We start from the raw sequence: 17,967 nt of genomic DNA, 5'->3' as shown, positions 1-17,967 counted from the left end.
AGGGTGTCAATAAATGGCTTGTCAATAGTCGTAGTAATTCTCACCCAGGTGATTCCGGCTCAGGGGAATGGAGGATCACGCGGGTACAATTGTGTCCTGCCTGCAGGGTGCTCGACGCCAGCAGGAGGCTGGTGTATTGGAAATGGATCGCGCCCGGTGCCGAACCCATTTTCTTCACTAACGCGGGATTCCCTGCCTCACCGGGAACTGTGCGACCGGCGGCATGAGATGGAGAATTTCACCCATTGTTGTTCGATTGATTGAAAAAGGTTAAAACTCCAATGTGAAGTTGTTGTAAGATTTAATTTAATATTTCAGTTGTGCAATAATTTAAAAAAAAATTTTTAGAGTACCCAATTAACTTTTTCCAATTGAGGGGCAATTTAGCGTGGCCAATCCACCTACTCTGCACATCTTTGAGTTGTGAGGGTGAAACTCACATAAATACGGGGACAGTGACCCAGAGCCAGGCTTCGGCATCGTGAGGCAGCAGTGCCCACTCACTGCGCCACCATGCTGCCCTAGTTATGCAATACTTATATGAAAGTGACCATCAGTAACTCTGAAGATGATTTAAAGTGTTCTGTAATATGTAGTAACAATGGGATTTCCCAGGTTGCTGTTCCTTTCTGTCACATAAACCTCACTGCAACTGCTATTATCCCATTATGTTAAAAAAAAAAATCCATGGTGATTAACAGCAAGTTTCAAGCTGTGACAAACATCACAGTCAACATAATCGCTTGTACGTACAAAAATAATTCATCAATATTTCCTGTATATTGGTGCAGAATTATCTACATTTGCGCACAATCATGAGGTTCACCTGACTGCCATATTTTGCAGTAATATCAGTTCTGCAGCTTGTAATATCGTCTCACCTTCATTACTTGAAGTGTACTTCATCTGGAAGCAATGCTTTTGATAGTTCTCTGATATGACTTTCATTTTATATTATTTTTCTAAATGTTTGTCAGAATTCACCAATTGTATAAATAATTACTTTACAGACTAAAGAAAGGGCAGCACGGTGGCACAGTGGTCAGCACTGCTGCATCAGAGCGCCAGGGATCCAGGTTCAATTCCAGCCTTGGGTGACTGTGTGGAGTTTGTACGTTCCCCCAGTGCTTATGGGGGTTTCCTCCGGGTGCTCCGATTTCCTCCCACAGTCCAAATAAGTGCAGGTTAGGTGGACTGGCCATGTTAAATTGCCCCTTAGTTTCCAAAGCTGTGTAGATTAAGTTAGGTGGTTATTGGGAGAGGGCGGGGAGTGGGCTTGGGTGAAGTGCTCTTTCAGACGGTCGGAACAGACTAAATGGGCTGAATGACCTCCTTGTGCACAGTAGGGATCCCACGAAGCCCCTATTACAATCGCAACCCATCTGTATCATTTTCAATCCCTAAACATATGGGGCTGGATTCTCCGATTTTGTGGCTAAGTGTCGACGCCGGCGTGAGTACTGTGGCGTTTTACGACGCCAAATCGGTGCTGCACACAGTCTGCGGCCATCATGCCGGGGTCCCGACCACTCAGACCACACGTCAACCGTGCGATCGGGAACTTGGCCCATCGGGGATGGAGCATCGGGGGAGGGCCTTCTGATGATGTGCCAACACCATTCCAACGGCGTGCGGTGCACAACGCGATGACACCATTTTGGAGGGGGCGTTGCTCCCGATTTGGACATCGGAAGGAACTATCCGCCCAATCGCTGATTATGATATCGGCGTCGGGCAGCAAAGAGTCCCGCCCAAGATGTTTTTTCAGTGAAATTCATAAAGAACAAAACATTTGACCTTTGCCTAGAATATATTCCATTAAGTATTCTATATAAGGGCAAATGGCAAGCAACACACATTTTAAAAATTCCATATTCCTTTCAGGGCTAATTATCACATGAAGGAAGTGAGCAAAAAAATCAGAATCTGGTGCTAATTCTGCATTAAAATCAAACAGAAAATAACAATGCTGCTTTTCACATCATTTAAACTTATAGGGCCTTGTTGAAGCGATTTCAATTAATTTGATTCACTCATCAGCAACTTTTGTTTTATTTGTACAATGTTTTGAGCATTGCGACTGATTTCTTTAAATTGTTCTTCTTTGCAAATAAATCTGCCTATTTCTGGGTGGAATTATCAGATTGTTTTCCCAGTCGGATTCCTGCAGTGGTCCTCTGTGGTAATCTGTTGGAAGAAACAGATTGTGAACTAGATTCCCAATAACTGTGGCAGCGGTATTAATACTAATTCATTTATTTAGCAGAGTAAATGTTTACATTCCACAAACTGCTAAACATGTTTGATACATTCTTCAGCCTTATTTAAAACATTAGACCATCTCTGAAAGCATTTTTGTGATCTTGCGGAATAGAGTTTACCGTTTCTGGCACAATTGATGATCCAAAAGCGAGTTGCATCTGTTTTGAGAAGAGTATTATTCCCGTATCTCTACCCCACGTTACCACTCAAGCTCATTTGCATATCATGAAATGCAAAATCTGGCATGAACCAATGCAATTGGGCAGCGTTTTAAAATGTATTTTGAGTTTATATTTGACAGGTAATTTGGTGCCAGTTAATTACAGCTGTAAAGCACTTTGGGTGTCAAAATTAAGCATAAGCAAGTGTCAATCCAACACATATAGGTAACCCTATTTTAAATGACTGAAAATGACTTTAAAAAAAATATACAGACTATTTTCTAGTTTGATTGGGATACATGCAGTTCCTTCAGAATTTAAAAAAAATGTTAATTCAAAAACATTCAACATATAAGGACCGGAATTGTCCAGCCGTTGAGATTCTCTGTTCCGCCATCAGCGCAAACCCGCCCGTGGGTTCCCGGGGGGTGTGGCGTGGCTTCAATGGGAAATCCCATTGATAAGCAACGGGAAGGAGAATCCCGCTGCCAGCAAATGGTGGGCTGCCGGGAAACATGCAGCTGAGGGAATGGGAGAATCCAGCCCTAGAATATAAGAATTAGGAGCAGGAATAGGCCATTTGGTTCCTCAAGCCTGCTCTGCTATTCAATAAGATCATGGCCGATATGATTATAGCCTTAACTCCACTTTGTACCTATTTGTGTTGTTTCTCTTCCCACGCCTAGTGGTGCAAAAGGCAGACTTTTGTCTGTTCCCAAAGCGAGATTTTTTTTCCCTAGAACAGTTTCCTAGCCTGTCGCCTGGGGATTATAGCTTGAGGGGCGCCACTCTCTCCCGCTCTTGTCACCTGTCATTGGTGTGTTGGAAGGATTTTGCAAGTTGATACTCAACCTGTTTGCTGTGCTAGGAACGCTATGAGGGAGGATGGTTTAGCTCAGTTGGACGGACAGCTGGTTTGTGATGAAGAGCAAGGCCAACAGTGTGGGGCCAATTCTCTTACCCCCAGAGGTTATTCATGAAGGCACCACCTTCTCAACCTTGCCCCTCGCCGGAGGTGGGGTGATCCTCAGAATAAATCACGATCAGGTAGCTCTCCCTCTGAAATGGGAAAGCAGCCTATGGTCACCTGGGACTGTGGTGTCTTTACTTACTTATTTTACCTATTTGTGTCGTGGTTCTCAAATTGTTTTGGTTAAAGGGTCTGTAATGACAGACAACCCATCTAAACTATAATACAAAAGATCTGAATGTACCTGTATAGTGAGTTTTAATGACGCTTTAATAAAAACAGGTAATTGAACAGGTAATGAGGACTTTTTCATTGATGTAGACAATGATGTGACAGGCAAGACAAACCAGAGGTAAAGATAAATGTAACTGTGGTGTTGGGTGCTCTGAGGTACAGACGAACCAACACGGTTGCGATTGGTACAACGCAGTTTTATTCCAACTTGTTATTTACACATCTGACTTGGTACTCAGCACGTGGTGACTGTGTGCGTGTCTTGTTAATGAGGTCCTGGCCTTGTCCTGTCTCCAGACGGACTGCCCAGGAGGTGTCGTGTTTCTTGTCTTATACTGTGTCTGCTCTTGTCTGTGATTGGCTGTCGTGTTATGTGTGCTAATTGGTCTGTTGGTCTGTCTATCATGATGTGTGTGTTGTGATGTGTGTTTGAATATCATGACATCCCCCCCTTTTTTACAAGATTATGTGCCTACGTGGTTATAAATATAAATGTGTCCTGAGTGCAGCTAAAGGTGTGTGTGCGTGATATTTACAGCATGTACATGTGGCGTAACTATATACAAGGGGCGATGTCAGGTGTGACATGCTAACGAGGTTGTACCATAACAAAAGAAGAAGAATGTTGAAATTTGGACCGATCAAACGAGGCCTGGAACGATAAAACAGTGACATGTTACAATACAGTAGTTGCTAAAATTTGACTTGTGAACAGTCTCATAAGTCCAGTCTAGTAGGTGGGCGACGACTTCGGGTTGACCACCTCACGGGTGGGTCGAGAACCACAGGCTGAGGTGCGAGCCTGGCCACGGGCGGCGACAGAAGGGGCATGGTATATGGCAGCTCCACGAAGTCGCTATCAGGAACCAGTGGAGGACACGGCGTCTGTGTATGGTTCCATTGCGAGCGTGGAAGTAGGCGAAGGGCTCGGCGATTGCACCTATGCACGGATCAATCTGGCATGCGTACCAGGAACGAGCGGGGAGCCACGCGTCGGAGAACTTTGGCAGGTGCTGACCAGCCACCGTCTGGTAGGTGAATGCGGACGTTGTCTCCAGGGGCCAAGGAGGGAAGATCAGTTGCCCTTGTGTCGTACGATCTCTTCTGGCGATCACGCTGCAGTTGCATCCTATGCAGTACCGGAGCATGGTCTATTGTTGGTGCCAGGATGGAAGGCACAGTGGTTCTGAGGGCGCAACCCATCAGCAGCTGTGCTAGCGAGAGACCCGTGGCTAGTGGGGCCGAGCGATAGGCCAGCAGGGCGAGGTAGAAGTCCGACCCAGCAGCAGCAGCCTTGCAGAGGAGCCGCTTGGCAATGTGAACACCCTTCTCCGCCTTTCCATTGGACTGGGGATGCAGAGGGCTGGACGTCACGTGTGTGAAGCCATATGAGGCGGCAAAGGACGACCATTCATGGCTGGCAAAACAGGCCCCATTGTCCGACATGACAGTCATCGGAATGCCGTGGCAAGCAAAGGTGTCTTTGCAGGCCCTGATGACAGCAGACGACGTCAGATCGTGCAGGCGTATGACTTCTGGGTAATTGGAGAAGTAGTCCACTATGATAACATAGTCCATGCCAAGCGCGTGAAATAGGTCGACACCCACCTTCGCCCAGGGGGACGTCACCAGCTCATGGGGCAGAAGCGTCTCAGGAGGTTGCGCCGGCTGAAACCTTTGGCAGGTTGTACAGTTGATCACCATGTTGGCAATATCGTCACTGATGCCCGGCCAGTATACCGCCTCTCGGGCCCTCCGCCTGCACTTCTTGACCCCCAAGTGGCCTTCGTGTATTTGATCGAGAACCAGCTGGCGCATACTGTGCGGAATCACAACCCGGTCCAGCTTTAGAAGGATCCCATCAATGATGGCTAGGTCGTCTCGTACATTATAGAACTGCGGGCACTGCCCTTTGAGCCATCCTGCCGTCATGTGGCGCATCACTCGCTGTAAAAGGGGGCCAGCCGCTCTCTCTCGGCGGATGCGGGCCAGACTGGAGTCGTCAGCCGGCAGATTTGCCGCTGTAAAAGCCACCTGTGCCTCGACCTGGCATACAAACCCCTCCGCATTTGGCGGCGTGCTCACTGCTCTGGACAGGGCATCCGCCACGATGAGGTCCTTCCCTGGAGTGTAGACCAGTTGGAAGTCGTACCTCCTGAGTTTAAGTAGGATGCGTTGGAGGCGAGGGGTCATCTCGTTCAGGTCCTTGTTTATTATGCTGACCAGGGGGCGGTGGTCAGTTTCGACCGTGAACCGTGGAAGACCATAGACGTAATCGTGGAACTTGTCTAAACCGGTTAGCAAGCCCAGGCATTCTTTTTCGATTTGCGCGTAGCGCTGCTCTGTGGGGGTCATGGCCCGCGATGCATAGGCAACCGGGGCCCATGACGATGTGTCATCCCTCTGCAGGAGCACTGCTCCAATGCCGGATTGGCTGGCATCAGTTGAGATTTTGGTGGGACGAGACGTGTCGAAGAACGCCAACACTGGTGCCGTGGTGAGTTTGCGTTTGAGCTCCTCCCATTCCAGCTGGTGTGTGTGTTGCCACTGGAACTCTGTAGATATTTTGACGAGGTGGCGCAGAGTCGTTGTGTGGGAGGCAAGGTTGGGAATGAATTTCCCTAGGAAGTTGACCATGCCAAGGAAGCGTAGGACAGCCTTCTTGTCGGCCGGCTGCGGCATGTCTGTGATGGCGCTCACCTTGTCTGCATCCGGACGGACCCCTGACCGGGAGATATGGTCCCCCAGGAACTTCAATTCGGTCTGGCCAAAGGCGCACTTGGCTCGGTTGAGGCGCAGGCCGTTTTCCCGTATGCGGGCAAAAACGTGTTGGAGAAGATGTATGTGCTCCTGCGGTGTGGTGGACCAGATGATGACATCGTCCACATATACGCGCACCTCTTCGATGCCCTCCATCATCTGCTCCATGATTCTGTGGAAGACCTCAAATGCCGAGATGATGCCAAATGGCATTCGGTTGTAGCAGAATCTGCCGAAAGGGGTGTTGAAGGTACATAGCTTTCGGCTGGACGGGTCCAGTTGGATCTGCCAAAATCCTTTAGAAGCATCCAGTTTCGTGAATATCTTCGCTTGGGCCATTTCACTGGTGATCTCCTCCCGTTTGGGTATGGGATAATGTTCCCGCATAATGTTATTATTGAGATCTTTGGGGTCTATACAGATGCGGAGCTCGCCAGAAGGCTTCTTGACACATACCATGGATCTGACCCATGGAGTGGGCTTCGTGACCCTGGATAGGACCCCTTGGTCCTGGAGATGCTGCAGCTGCAGCTTGAGGCGGTCTTTAAGTGGCGCAGGAACCCTGCGAGGTGCGTGAACGACCGGGATGGCGTCCGGTTTGAGGCAAATTCGGTAAGTGTATGGCAGTGTTCCCATGCCTTCGAATGCCTCCTGGTTGTGGGCGAGGAGCGATTGGAGCTGTGCGTTGAACTCTGCATCTGGGAAGTCAGACGTGCCGTCTGGAGAGAGAGAATTTGTTGCACAAGGTGGAGAGCCTTACATGCCTGTGTGCCCAGCAGGGAGTCCTTCGATGAGCCAACTATCTCGAACGAGAGTGTGGCCGTGTGTGTTTTGTGTGTCACCTGGAGCTGGCAGGATCACATGGCCGGGATAAGGTTCCCGTTGTAGTCAACCATCCTGCACCGGGATGGCTGGATTGGTGGTCTGACCTTCATGGCATAGAATGCTGACCATGCTATGAGGTTGGCAGAAGCGCCAGTGTCCAGGCGGAAAGTGATCGGCGATCGGTTGACCGTCAGGGTGGCACTCCATTCATCGGCCGGATTGATGGTGTTGACCCGGTTCACACCAATGACTGCAACCCAGAAGGCGTATTGGTCATCTGTGTCGTCGGTTTGGATGTCGTGATGTGGAGGCTGGATGGTCCGCACGTGTCTGCGAGGTTGTCGGAGATGTGGAAGATCCACAGGTTGAGCCTCTCGACAGAGGGCAGCGTAGTGGCCCATCTTGCCACAGCGTAGGCATTGTCGGGTTTTTGCAGGACATTGCCCTTTTAAATGTGCAGATCCACAGTTGCCGCACGTCATGACGCCATGGTGTTCGTTACGCCACTGCGCATGCGCAGTTCGGTCTTGCGTCGGGCGCGTCTGCGCAGCACGTCCCTCAGTGTTGCCGTAGGTTTTGCCGCGCACAAACGCGGGAGGCCTCAAAAAGCGCGCGAAACGGCCGCCCTCGTCCGGGCCGCGGGCCGGGAGAAACTCGATTGCCTGGATGCGTTCGGCCTCGTGGGCGGCCTGGCTTGCCGATTCGATCGCTTGGGACCCCCTCCGTGCCGATTCGGTCGCCTGAAATTGGGCATAGCGGCTGGTCGCATTTTCATGCAGGACACAGGCTTCAACTGCAGATGCTAAGGTCAGGCCTTTAATTTTTAGAAGCTGCTGGCGTAGGCCACTGGAGGCAACGCCAAAAACGATCTGGTCCTGGATCATGGACTCTGAGGTGGTGCCGTAACCGCAGGACTGCGCGAGTATGCGGAGGTGCGTCAGGAAGGACTGAAAGAGCTCATCCTTACCTTGTAGGCGCTGCTGAAAGATATACCTCTCAAAGCTTTTATTGACATCAACGTTGAAGTGCTGGTCGAGCTTGAGGAGGACCGTGTCATATTTAGATTTGTTCTCGCCTTCCGCGAACACCAAGGAGTTGTATACATCGATGGCGTGCTGACCTGTGGTAGTGAGGAGCATGGCAATCTTTGTTTCGTCCGAGGCGCCCTGTTTTTCGTTGGCTCGCATGAACAGTTCGAATCGCTGCTTGAAGAGCTTCCAATTGGTGCCCAGGTTCCCAGCGACTTGCAACGGCTGCGGGTTGTTGTGGGTGTCCATGGCTCAGGATGGCAGATTTGCCGGTAAGTATCAATTCACTCACTGGTACCATGTGGTGTTGGGTGCTCTGAGGTACAGACGAACCAACACGGTTGCGATTGGTACAACGCAGTTTTATTCTAACTAGTTATTTACACATCTGACTTGGTACTCAGCACGTGGTGACAGTGTGAGTGTCTTGTTAATGAGGTCCTGGCCTTGTCCTGTCTCCAGATGGACTGCCCAAGAGGTGCCGTGTTTCTTGTCTTATACTGTGTCTGCTTTTGTCTGTGATTGGTTGTCATGTTATGTGTGCTAATTGGTCTGTTGGTCTGTCTATCATGATGTGTGTGTTGTGATGTGTGTTTGAATATCATGACAGTAACTATTAACAATCCTTTGCATGCTAACTGAACAACTTTTATGGTGGTTAAAGATTTATTGGTGGTTACTGATTGGCATATATAGTCAATTAGTATGCAGATTATTTACAATGCAACTTACCAGTATTAATGGTGGTCTCGCCATATTTTGATGTTTACGAGACTCAAAGCAGCTTTCTATTTTAATTTATAATAAATAACTTCCTAGAAACATATGGGTTTCCTTCCCTTCAATTCTATTACAGGGTGCTCATTTGAATATGACATTCTTGGGAATATTTTGCTGTTTGCAAACCGAGCCCAGTGTCTCAGCATTATCTAGGAACTAAAGATTTAAGTATGTCAGACTGACAGCTTTTCCACAACCACAAGAATTAACCAACAGAGATTAATATAAACAGAAATACTCAGCAGGTCAGCCAGCATTATATTGGCACATACTCACTGCATGAGCTCAAATTGAATGAACCCCAGGATCACATCAGCAGCATACTCCCATCTCCCCACCCTTCAGATCGGAAGTAAATACGAGGCTCACTACTGTAGCCATCTGGGATGGCCACATCCCGATTACAAAATGGACACCTGCAAAGAATGCAGGGAAAATTGGACAATGCTAAGAAACAAGCAGGTGCAAGCTCTGTCTGTTGATTAGAACCTTAAACTCTCAGACATAACAGAAACCACCAAACAATCTATATACTAATGAGCCATCTCCAGGGACAAAAGGGAAATATTTAGATACACAATGTTAAGGCAGACTCCCCGGCGCCAGACGAAGCTAAGACAAAGCAGATTGACAGTCACCAGGACACGCCCAGCGATCAGGGAACCACCCCTTTATTGGAGGAAAATCGATACAAATGATTGGGAAAGACCCAATTAGTTGAGGCCAAGTTCAAGGCCCGCCCAAAAGCGCGCGAAGCTCTTTTCCGTATAAAAGGTATCCCCCAAGGGAGGACGCTCTCCTTTGGCTTTGGCTCTCAGCGAAGAGAGAGACCTGATAGCAGCTGCATCAGACCAAGTAAGTCCCAAGTCAACGCACGCTATGAGATAGACGCTCCGAGTTGCTACCCTGTAAACAGCTCAACCCAGCAGCCTCTGAACCGAGCAACGGCCATTGTTCCTCTGACTGAGTGGGCGCCCGAAGCTAAGTATAGGCTTTAGTAATAGTGGTAGTTTAGTTTGTAGAGTTTATGCATGTGTAGATTTGACTCTAAATAAATGAGCATTGCTTTTGAACTTACTAACTGGTGTATCGAGTCATTGATCAGTATTCGGTTCTGAACCATGTGGCGGTGTCGAAAGATACCTGGCGACTCTTGAGCACACGTGATTAAACAGAAGCAAATTAAGAGCCAACTAAAAGTTAGCAATACTACTAGCCAGACCTCCTTAAAAGTGCCTGCCGACATCTGGAGGTCTCCAGACTGAGAACCACATTTTGTGATCTTGCACAGAAGACATCAAAGGTCTGCAAACAAATGCAACAAGTAGAACTCTCAATGATGATTCACTCCTCCTGGTGTAGCGAGCTTTGTGGTGCCGGGCTTGTTCCGAGCACAATGATTTGAAACTAGTTCAGAAGATCATGGAAACCCAAACTACACAATGCAATTTGCACGCAAAATTCTGTGATCTGTTCTGCAAGTTATAAAAATATTGGGAACATGTGTCGAAAAATAATCAACAAAATAGAGCAGAAACTTGAGGTTGTGATGTTCAGCTGTTAACTGTTAAAACACTCCCTGTGGAGAAGAGGTCATTACAGCCATTTGGAAACTTCAGCGATCAACTGGGTGGCAGTTAGCTGCTTGTAAGTTGCAGGTTCCAGATCTGAAATGAGAAACATTCTTCCTCCATTTTTCGAGATCTGTAACAAATGTGGCACTTTGAAATGCAGGAAGATTATGAGATAAGCTTCCCACGCCATATCCACTCCATCACCAAGACCACCGACTTTTACACCTCGGCAATATCATCCAACTTCAGTTATAATGTTCTCTTGTCCAGCCCCTCACCTTCCAAATACTGCCCATTTCCTAACATGCACCATCTTGTCATGCTCAATGACCTACATTAATTCCCCTGGTCTAGCAAAGTCTCAATTTTAAAATCCTCATCGTTGTATTCAAATCACTATGTCCTCACCCCTCCCGAGCTCAGTCGTGTTCCCCAGCAGTACAATTCTCCGAGATCTCTGTGCTCCTCCAGTTCTGACCAATTGTGTGTTCTCGGTTTTAAGTGCCCCACTGGTGACTGTGCCTTTAGCTGCTTTGGGTTCCCTTTCCTAAACTGCTCTATCTCACTTTGAGAAGCTTCTTAAAACCTACCTCTTTGACCAACCTTTTTGTTAACTGTCCTAATATCCTACATGACTCCGAGTCAAATTTTGTTTGATAAAGCTCTGATGAAGCTTTGCTACAGTAAAAGCACTATCTTTCTAAGTACATGTTGTAATTTTGCATACCAAGTTGGTGAATATGGGGCGTCATTCTCCGCCGGCGGGCAGCTCCGTTTTGCCGGCGCCCAGGGGTTTCCCGACGGCGTGGGGCTGCCCCACAATGGGAAACCCCATTGACCGGCCGGTGTAACGGAGCATCCCGCCGGCGGGTCGGGGCAGAGATGTGGCGTGGCGGGATGGAGAATTTCGCTCATGATATTATTACTTCCTAACTGTTACTGTTTTTCTGTTTCTTTATTTTTTACTGTTCTCTTTCTCTGTCCTTCTGCTTGTTTATCTTCTTCTATCCAAGGGGCTGGTTTAGCACACTGGGCTAAGTAGCTGGCTTGTAACGCAGAACAAGGCAGCAATGCGGGTTCAATTCCCGTACCGGCCTCCCCGAACAGGCGCCGGAATGTGGCTTTTCAGGGCCGGTTTAGCACAGGGCTAAATTGCTGGCTTTGAAAGCAGACCAAGGCAGGCTAGCAGCACGGTTCAATTCCCGTACCAGCCTCCCCGAACAGGCGCCGGAATGTGGTGACTAGCCGCTTTTCACAGTAACTTCATTTGAAGCCTACTTGTGACAATAAGCGATTTTCATTTCATTTTCATTTCTTTGGGCAGGAGATGGTGATTGGGTAGGCAGAGTGTGATAGCAAGTTGCTTAGGACTATAGGCCACACATTTCAGTGCCAGGCATGGAGAAATGCAGTCTGCATGCTTAAGCAGTTCTCATTCCATATCCTGTGCTTAATGATGCCAGTGGCCTGGTTAGCTGTCCCCCTCCCCTCTCCCACCCACCCTATCGCCCCACAATCTCCATACGCTCTTTCCATCTGTTCCTCTCAATAAGGCTTTGTTTGCATTCAAAATGGAACTTTCATTGTTTTTTAGAAATCAAATCGTAATCAGGAAGGAGACTCTTTCTACTTCTCCCCACTCTCATACACAAACATAGGCGTTTGCAATTAGAATCTCTGGGGGGAAAATCGGGAGAGCCACCAAAATAGAGCACAGGAATCAAGAAGCACATTCACTCCTTGCCCATTCAAAGTAAGGTAAACAGCAAGGCACACTTCATGCTGCCTGCTAATTTGAATGATTGTGGAACAGAATGACCTGTTGAGTGATTGCATGGGGCCAAGGTTTGTGCAAGGTTGACACCACATAAAGCTAGCATGCATTCCTTAAAGGCAAGGTGCAATCTGATTACAGCAAGGGCTAGAAAGGGTGAAAGATGAGTTAAAAACCAGGAATAACCTTGACAAGACCAACTGAGAACATACACCAAGGTTCTTCAATGGAGTGCAGGAGGCTCCTGGTGGATAACAAGAGGTGAGTGGGAGTAGATGGCCATCATTGTCAATGCTAGCAGTCGCGCACAAAATGCAGCTATGCAAGAAGACTACTGAGCTCATACGAGTGGTCTGGGTCAGTGAATGCATCTCACACACCATATCCTATCAATTTTATCATTAATCTCACACATTGCTCCATTTATCACAAAACCCTTCATTTACTTATCAACAGTCCCTATCAACCGCAACTCCTATCTCGCATTCATAGCCTCGCCTCACCCTCACCCACTTGGCTCTGCAGCAACCCGCACGCACTGCTACATATTCAAATGTGGCAGGCACAACACGCAAACGCATTGCACTACACTCACTAATGCACTTCTCTCTAGCAGGACTAGATTGCTCATAATCAGATGCAATAGCATTTGCTCTGAGGGACAGGCATGGTTTGATGCATCACCTCAACGTAGGAGAGTGTGCTAGTAATCATTGGTGCAGTGGCGATCGTTGCCGTGGACACAAGTAGGGCTAAAAACATTGAGGATGGTGGTACCTTCGTACCTAATTCACCTTGTCACATAATACTCTCCGGTCATCCCACAATCAATAATGAATTATAAACTGCAGGTGGTGTGATCTCGCACCCCTGGCTTTGTCCATCCACCACCACCTTCCCTCAACCTAACTCTATCCTTAAGTGTTTAGTTTTTCAGATACCCAAGAACAACTACCTGACCAACCAGTGGTGTGGAACTTGCATTGTATTTTAGAAATCAAATTCAAATGAGGAAAGAGACTCTTTGTGCCTCTCCCCCACTCTCACACACACATTGGTGTTGTTCTCAAGGATCATGAGACAGATGAGAAAGGCACACCATCACTTAACCTAACACTCAGACACCAGCCCAGATACTGGCACTATGTGAAGTACAGAAAGGAGAGGTGAAATCTGTACATGGTGAATCACCAGATACAAGTGGACTGCAGTCAAGCCAGGAGGAGTGGACAGCATGGATTTCAGCTTCATGAAGGGGGACCGAATCAATAATGTTAGAAAAGGCTGTGTTACTGGATAAGCCTGGTCTTCAAGACGTCTGCTAGAGCCTTTGCCTTCATTCTGAAAGAGTGCACAGACACTTGAACAGTGAAGAATAATTTAATCATGGCAATTCCCGACAGACTGGCACTGATGCACTGAAATCTGTGATTATAGTTGCACTGTGAATGGGCATAAAAGAATGACCTTGATATTCAGTTGACATAATGGTGTGGATTACCAGCATTGGATTCTCTGGCAACACGAGTACCACCGATAGCTTCATGCATTGTGGAATGTCATGAGAATGTCACTTTAAGAAATGTCTGTCTGCTCATGTTACTGCAGTGATGTCAGAGTGTGGGTGGAGCTGAGCTCTGGCTCTGCTTTTTAGTTTCACTTTGAGAAAAGCTTGGGTGTGTCTGTGTTTTTTTGGTTTCGTTTTCAGTGTTGGAGCTGAAGCAAGAAAAAGCAGGTGTACTGCTGTTCTCTCTGCCATGAAAAGACTAAATCTTGATCATTTGGTGAATTCAGAATTATAAATGTTCTCAGTAGTGGATGTAAACCTGATGTGCTTCTGTTAAAAGGTGTTTCTTTTGTCTTCTGGATGTTGTTTGGGAAGTATGGTGAATGGAACTACTGTTAATTCACCAGTGCACTGTGATATCATGTTACTGCTGTATCGTGTTACGTTATGGGTTTAACCCTGTTGGCTCCACCTATGGGCCATTGTACGGCTTCACCCACAGGGGAATATGTCGGGGCATGTACGGGCTTGCCCATGGCTCCACCCCTTACAGGAAGTATAAAGGCAGCTGACCTGCGGGGCCGCATTCATTGTTGTACTGGTCACAGGCAGCTCAGTTGTAAGCTGATTAAAACCACGGTTTACTTCTCAACATGTCTCTCAGTGAATTGATGGTCGCATCAATTTAATCAGCTTAAAATACTACTATGGAATCAGCCCTCAAACCTGATAGACTGGAACTCGATCCACAGGCCGCGGAGGCGAGAGAAATTTTTTCGCACTGGCTTTGATGCTTCAAGGCCTATCTCGCCGCGTCGCCTACGCCATCCGTCACGGACGAACAGAAACTGAGTCTTCTCCACGCACGGGTGAGCCATCGTATTTCTGTCCAGCTCGACGGCGCCGCGTCCTATACAGAGGCCCTTGCACTACTTGAACGCATATATGTACGGCCTGTGAACGAGGTCTACGCGTGACACATCTTCACCACTCTCCGCCAGCGCCCCGGGGAGTCGCTAGATGACTACCTACGAGACTTCAAAGCCCTCGCGCGCAACTGTAACTATCAGGCCGTTACGGCTCCTCAGCATATGGAGCTCGCTATCCGAGATGTTTACGTGGCGGGGGTCCGATCGAACTATGTAAGCCTGCTCGAAAAATGGGCCCAGGACCTGGAGGGCACGGTAACACTAGCTACCTCTCTGGAGGTCGCGTTTCAGAGCTTTACTGCGTTCCCCACCGACCACGTGACCCCCTCGTGGGCCCCCGACCAGAGACTACACCAGGCTTGTGCCGCGCAGCCGCCCGCCCATCATGGGGGGCTGCCCTGCTATTTTTGCGGCCAGTCCCAACACCCCCGACTGCACTGCCCGGCCCGCAACGCGAACTGTAGTAACTGTGAGCGAAAAGGACACTTCGCCAAGGTCTGCCTGGCCAGGTCTAAAAACTCGAACTCACAGACCCGATCCACAGGCCCACAGATCCCGCAAAGTGGCAGCGTGTCTGCCGACTCCGCCTCCGCACAACACGTGCGACTCATGGGGGCCGCCATCTTGACCATCCTCCCCCACGCAGCCGGCCATGTGCGATCCATGGGGGGCGCTATCTTGGCCGTCATTTGCTACACCACCCGAGATGTACGAATGACATGGACAGCAGCCATCGCGGGGCCGCCACAGCACCTCCGATCACACCACCGGCTACCCCCAGCTCAGCGCGGTCACCCTGGACCAGTCGCGACCGATGTACCTCCGGAGCTCCATGATGGCCGTCCGGGTAAATGGGTACGAGACATCTGGGAGCACAGAGAGCTTCATTCACCCGCACATGGTAAGACATTGTTCGCTCCCAATATTCCCGACACAACAAACTATCTCCCTCGTCTCTGGGTCGCACTCGGTGCAAATCCAAGGGTACACTACTGCAACCCTAGCGATCCAAGGCACTGAGTACGCTAATTTTAAACTAGCTGTGCTCCCAGACCTCTGCGCTCCTCTCCTCTTAGGACTCGATTTTCAGTGCAACCTCAGGAGCCTAATTCTTAAATTCGGGGGGCCCCTGCCCCCGCTCACCATATGCAGCCTCACGACCCTAAAAATCGACTCTCCCCCCCCCTCTTTGCGAACCTCACCGCCGATTGTAAGCCAATAGCCACCAGAAGCAGGCGGTATAGTATGCAGGACAGGACGTATATTAGGTCCGAGGTCCAGCGTCTCTTGCAGGAAGGGGTCATAGAAGCCAGCAATAGCCCCTGAAGAGCTCAGGTGGTGGTCGTCAAGACTGGGGAAAAGTTCCGGATGGTGGTTGATTACAGCCAGACCATTAACCGCTTTACGCAACTCGATGCGTACCCCCTTCCCCGGATTGCAGACATGGTAAATCAGATCGCGCACTACCGCGTGTTCTCCGTGGTAGATCTGAAATCTGCATATCACCAGCTCCCAATCCGCCTGGAGGACCGCCACTACATGGCGTTTGAGGCAGATGGCCGCCTTTTCCATTTCCTCCGGGTCCCCTTTAGCGTCACAAACGGGGTTTCGGTGTTCCAACAGCAATGGACCGAATGGTGGACCAGTACTGGCTGCGGGCCACATTTCCGTACTTGGACAATGTAACCATCTGCGGCCATGATCAGCAGGAGCACGACGCCAACCTCCACCGATTTCTCCAAACCGCCCAAAAACTCAACCTCACCTACAACAAGGAGAAATGCGTTTTCCGCACAACCAGGCTAGCCATCCTCGGCTACGTCCTGGAAAACGGGGTCCGAGGGCCCGACCCTGACCATATGCGCCCCCTCCTCCAATTCCCTCTCCCTCACTGCCCCAAGGCCCTGAAGAGGTGCCTTGGATTTTTCTCCTATTACCCCCAGTGGGTCCCCCAGTATGCAGACAAAGCCCGCCCACTATTTAAGGCCACCATTTTTCCACTGGCAGCCGAGGCTCACCAGGCCTTCAACTGCATCAAGGCGGACATCGCCAAAGCTGTAATGTGCACGGTGGACGAGTCCGCCCCCTTTCAGGTGGAGAGCGATGCCTCAGAGGTCGCTCTCGCCGCCACTCTCAACCAAGCAGGTAATCCGGTAGCGTTCTTTTCCCACACCCTCACCACCTCCGAAATTCGACACTCCTCGGTCGAAAAAGAAGCCCAAGCCATCGTGGAAGCCGTACGGCAATGGAGGCACTACCTCGCTGGTAGGAGGTTTACCCTCATCACCGACCAACGATCGGTTGCCTTTATGTTTGACAATACGCAGCGGGGCAAGATCAAGAATTACAAGATCTTGAGGTGGAGGATCGAACTCTCCACCTATAACTACGATATAGTATATCGTCCTGGGAAGCTCAACGAGCCCCCAGATGTCCTGTCCCGCGGCACGTGCGCCAACGCGCAAGATGACCGATTACGTGCTATCCACGATGACCTCTGCCACCCGGGGGTCACCGGACTCGCCCATTACATCAAGGCCCGCAACCTGCCCTATTCCATCGAGGAGGTCAAAGCTGTAACCAGAGACTGCCAAATCTGTGCGGAGTGTAAACCGCACTTCTATCGACCAGTTAAGGCCCACCTGGTAAAGGCATCCCGGCCCTTTGACCGCCTTAGTATCGATTTCAAAGGGCCCCTCCCCTCCAATAATCGCAAAACGTACTTCCTGAACATCATAGACGATTTCTCCCGTTTTCCGTTCGCCATTCCCTGCCCCGGTATGACCACTCCCACAGTCATCAAAGCCCTGCACAGTGTTTTCACCCTGTTCGGTTTCCCCAGCTATGTCCACAGCGATAGGGGCTCGTCGTTCATGAGCGACGAACTGCGTCAGTACCTGCTCAGTAAGGGCATCGCCTCGAGCAGGACTACCAGCTATAACCCCAGGGGAAACAGGCAGGTGGAGAGGGAGAACGCAACGGTCTGGAAGACCGTCCTACTGACCCTACGGTCCAGGAATCTCCCGGTTTCTCACTGGCAGGTGGTCCTCCCCGATGCGCTCCACTCTATTAGGTCCCTCCTTTGCACGGCCACAAACCAGACCCCTCATGACCGCTTGTTTGTTTTCCCTAGGGGAGCTACCTCAGGGGCCTCGCTATAGCC

The 17,967-nt window shown here is 49.4% G+C and overlaps 1 protein-coding gene across 2 annotated transcripts in view; it reads right to left on the bottom strand.

The window, feature by feature from the left end:
• Positions 1-1,648: 1,648 nt before the first annotated feature.
• LOC140389858 (cilia- and flagella-associated protein 337-like) overlaps positions 1,649-17,967 on the bottom strand; it is a 114,640-nt gene continuing 98,321 nt past the window's right edge. Inside the window, exon 20 of one of the 2 annotated variants that reach the window (XM_072474437.1) lies at positions 1,649-2,187. In XM_072474437.1, the coding sequence (XP_072330538.1) occupies positions 2,121-2,187 (67 nt within the window). In that variant the 3' untranslated portion in view covers positions 1,649-2,120. Of the gene's footprint in view, positions 2,188-9,326; positions 9,437-17,967 lie in introns of those variants that run through there. The other variant, XM_072474436.1, reaches the window with a different exon arrangement.

This window comes from Scyliorhinus torazame, chromosome 14, assembly GCF_047496885.1.
Source record: "Scyliorhinus torazame isolate Kashiwa2021f chromosome 14, sScyTor2.1, whole genome shotgun sequence".
Classification (NCBI taxonomy): domain Eukaryota; kingdom Metazoa; phylum Chordata; class Chondrichthyes; order Carcharhiniformes; family Scyliorhinidae; genus Scyliorhinus; species Scyliorhinus torazame.
Note: the sequence above shows the minus strand (reverse complement) of the source record. Positions and strands in the feature narration are given on the sequence as shown.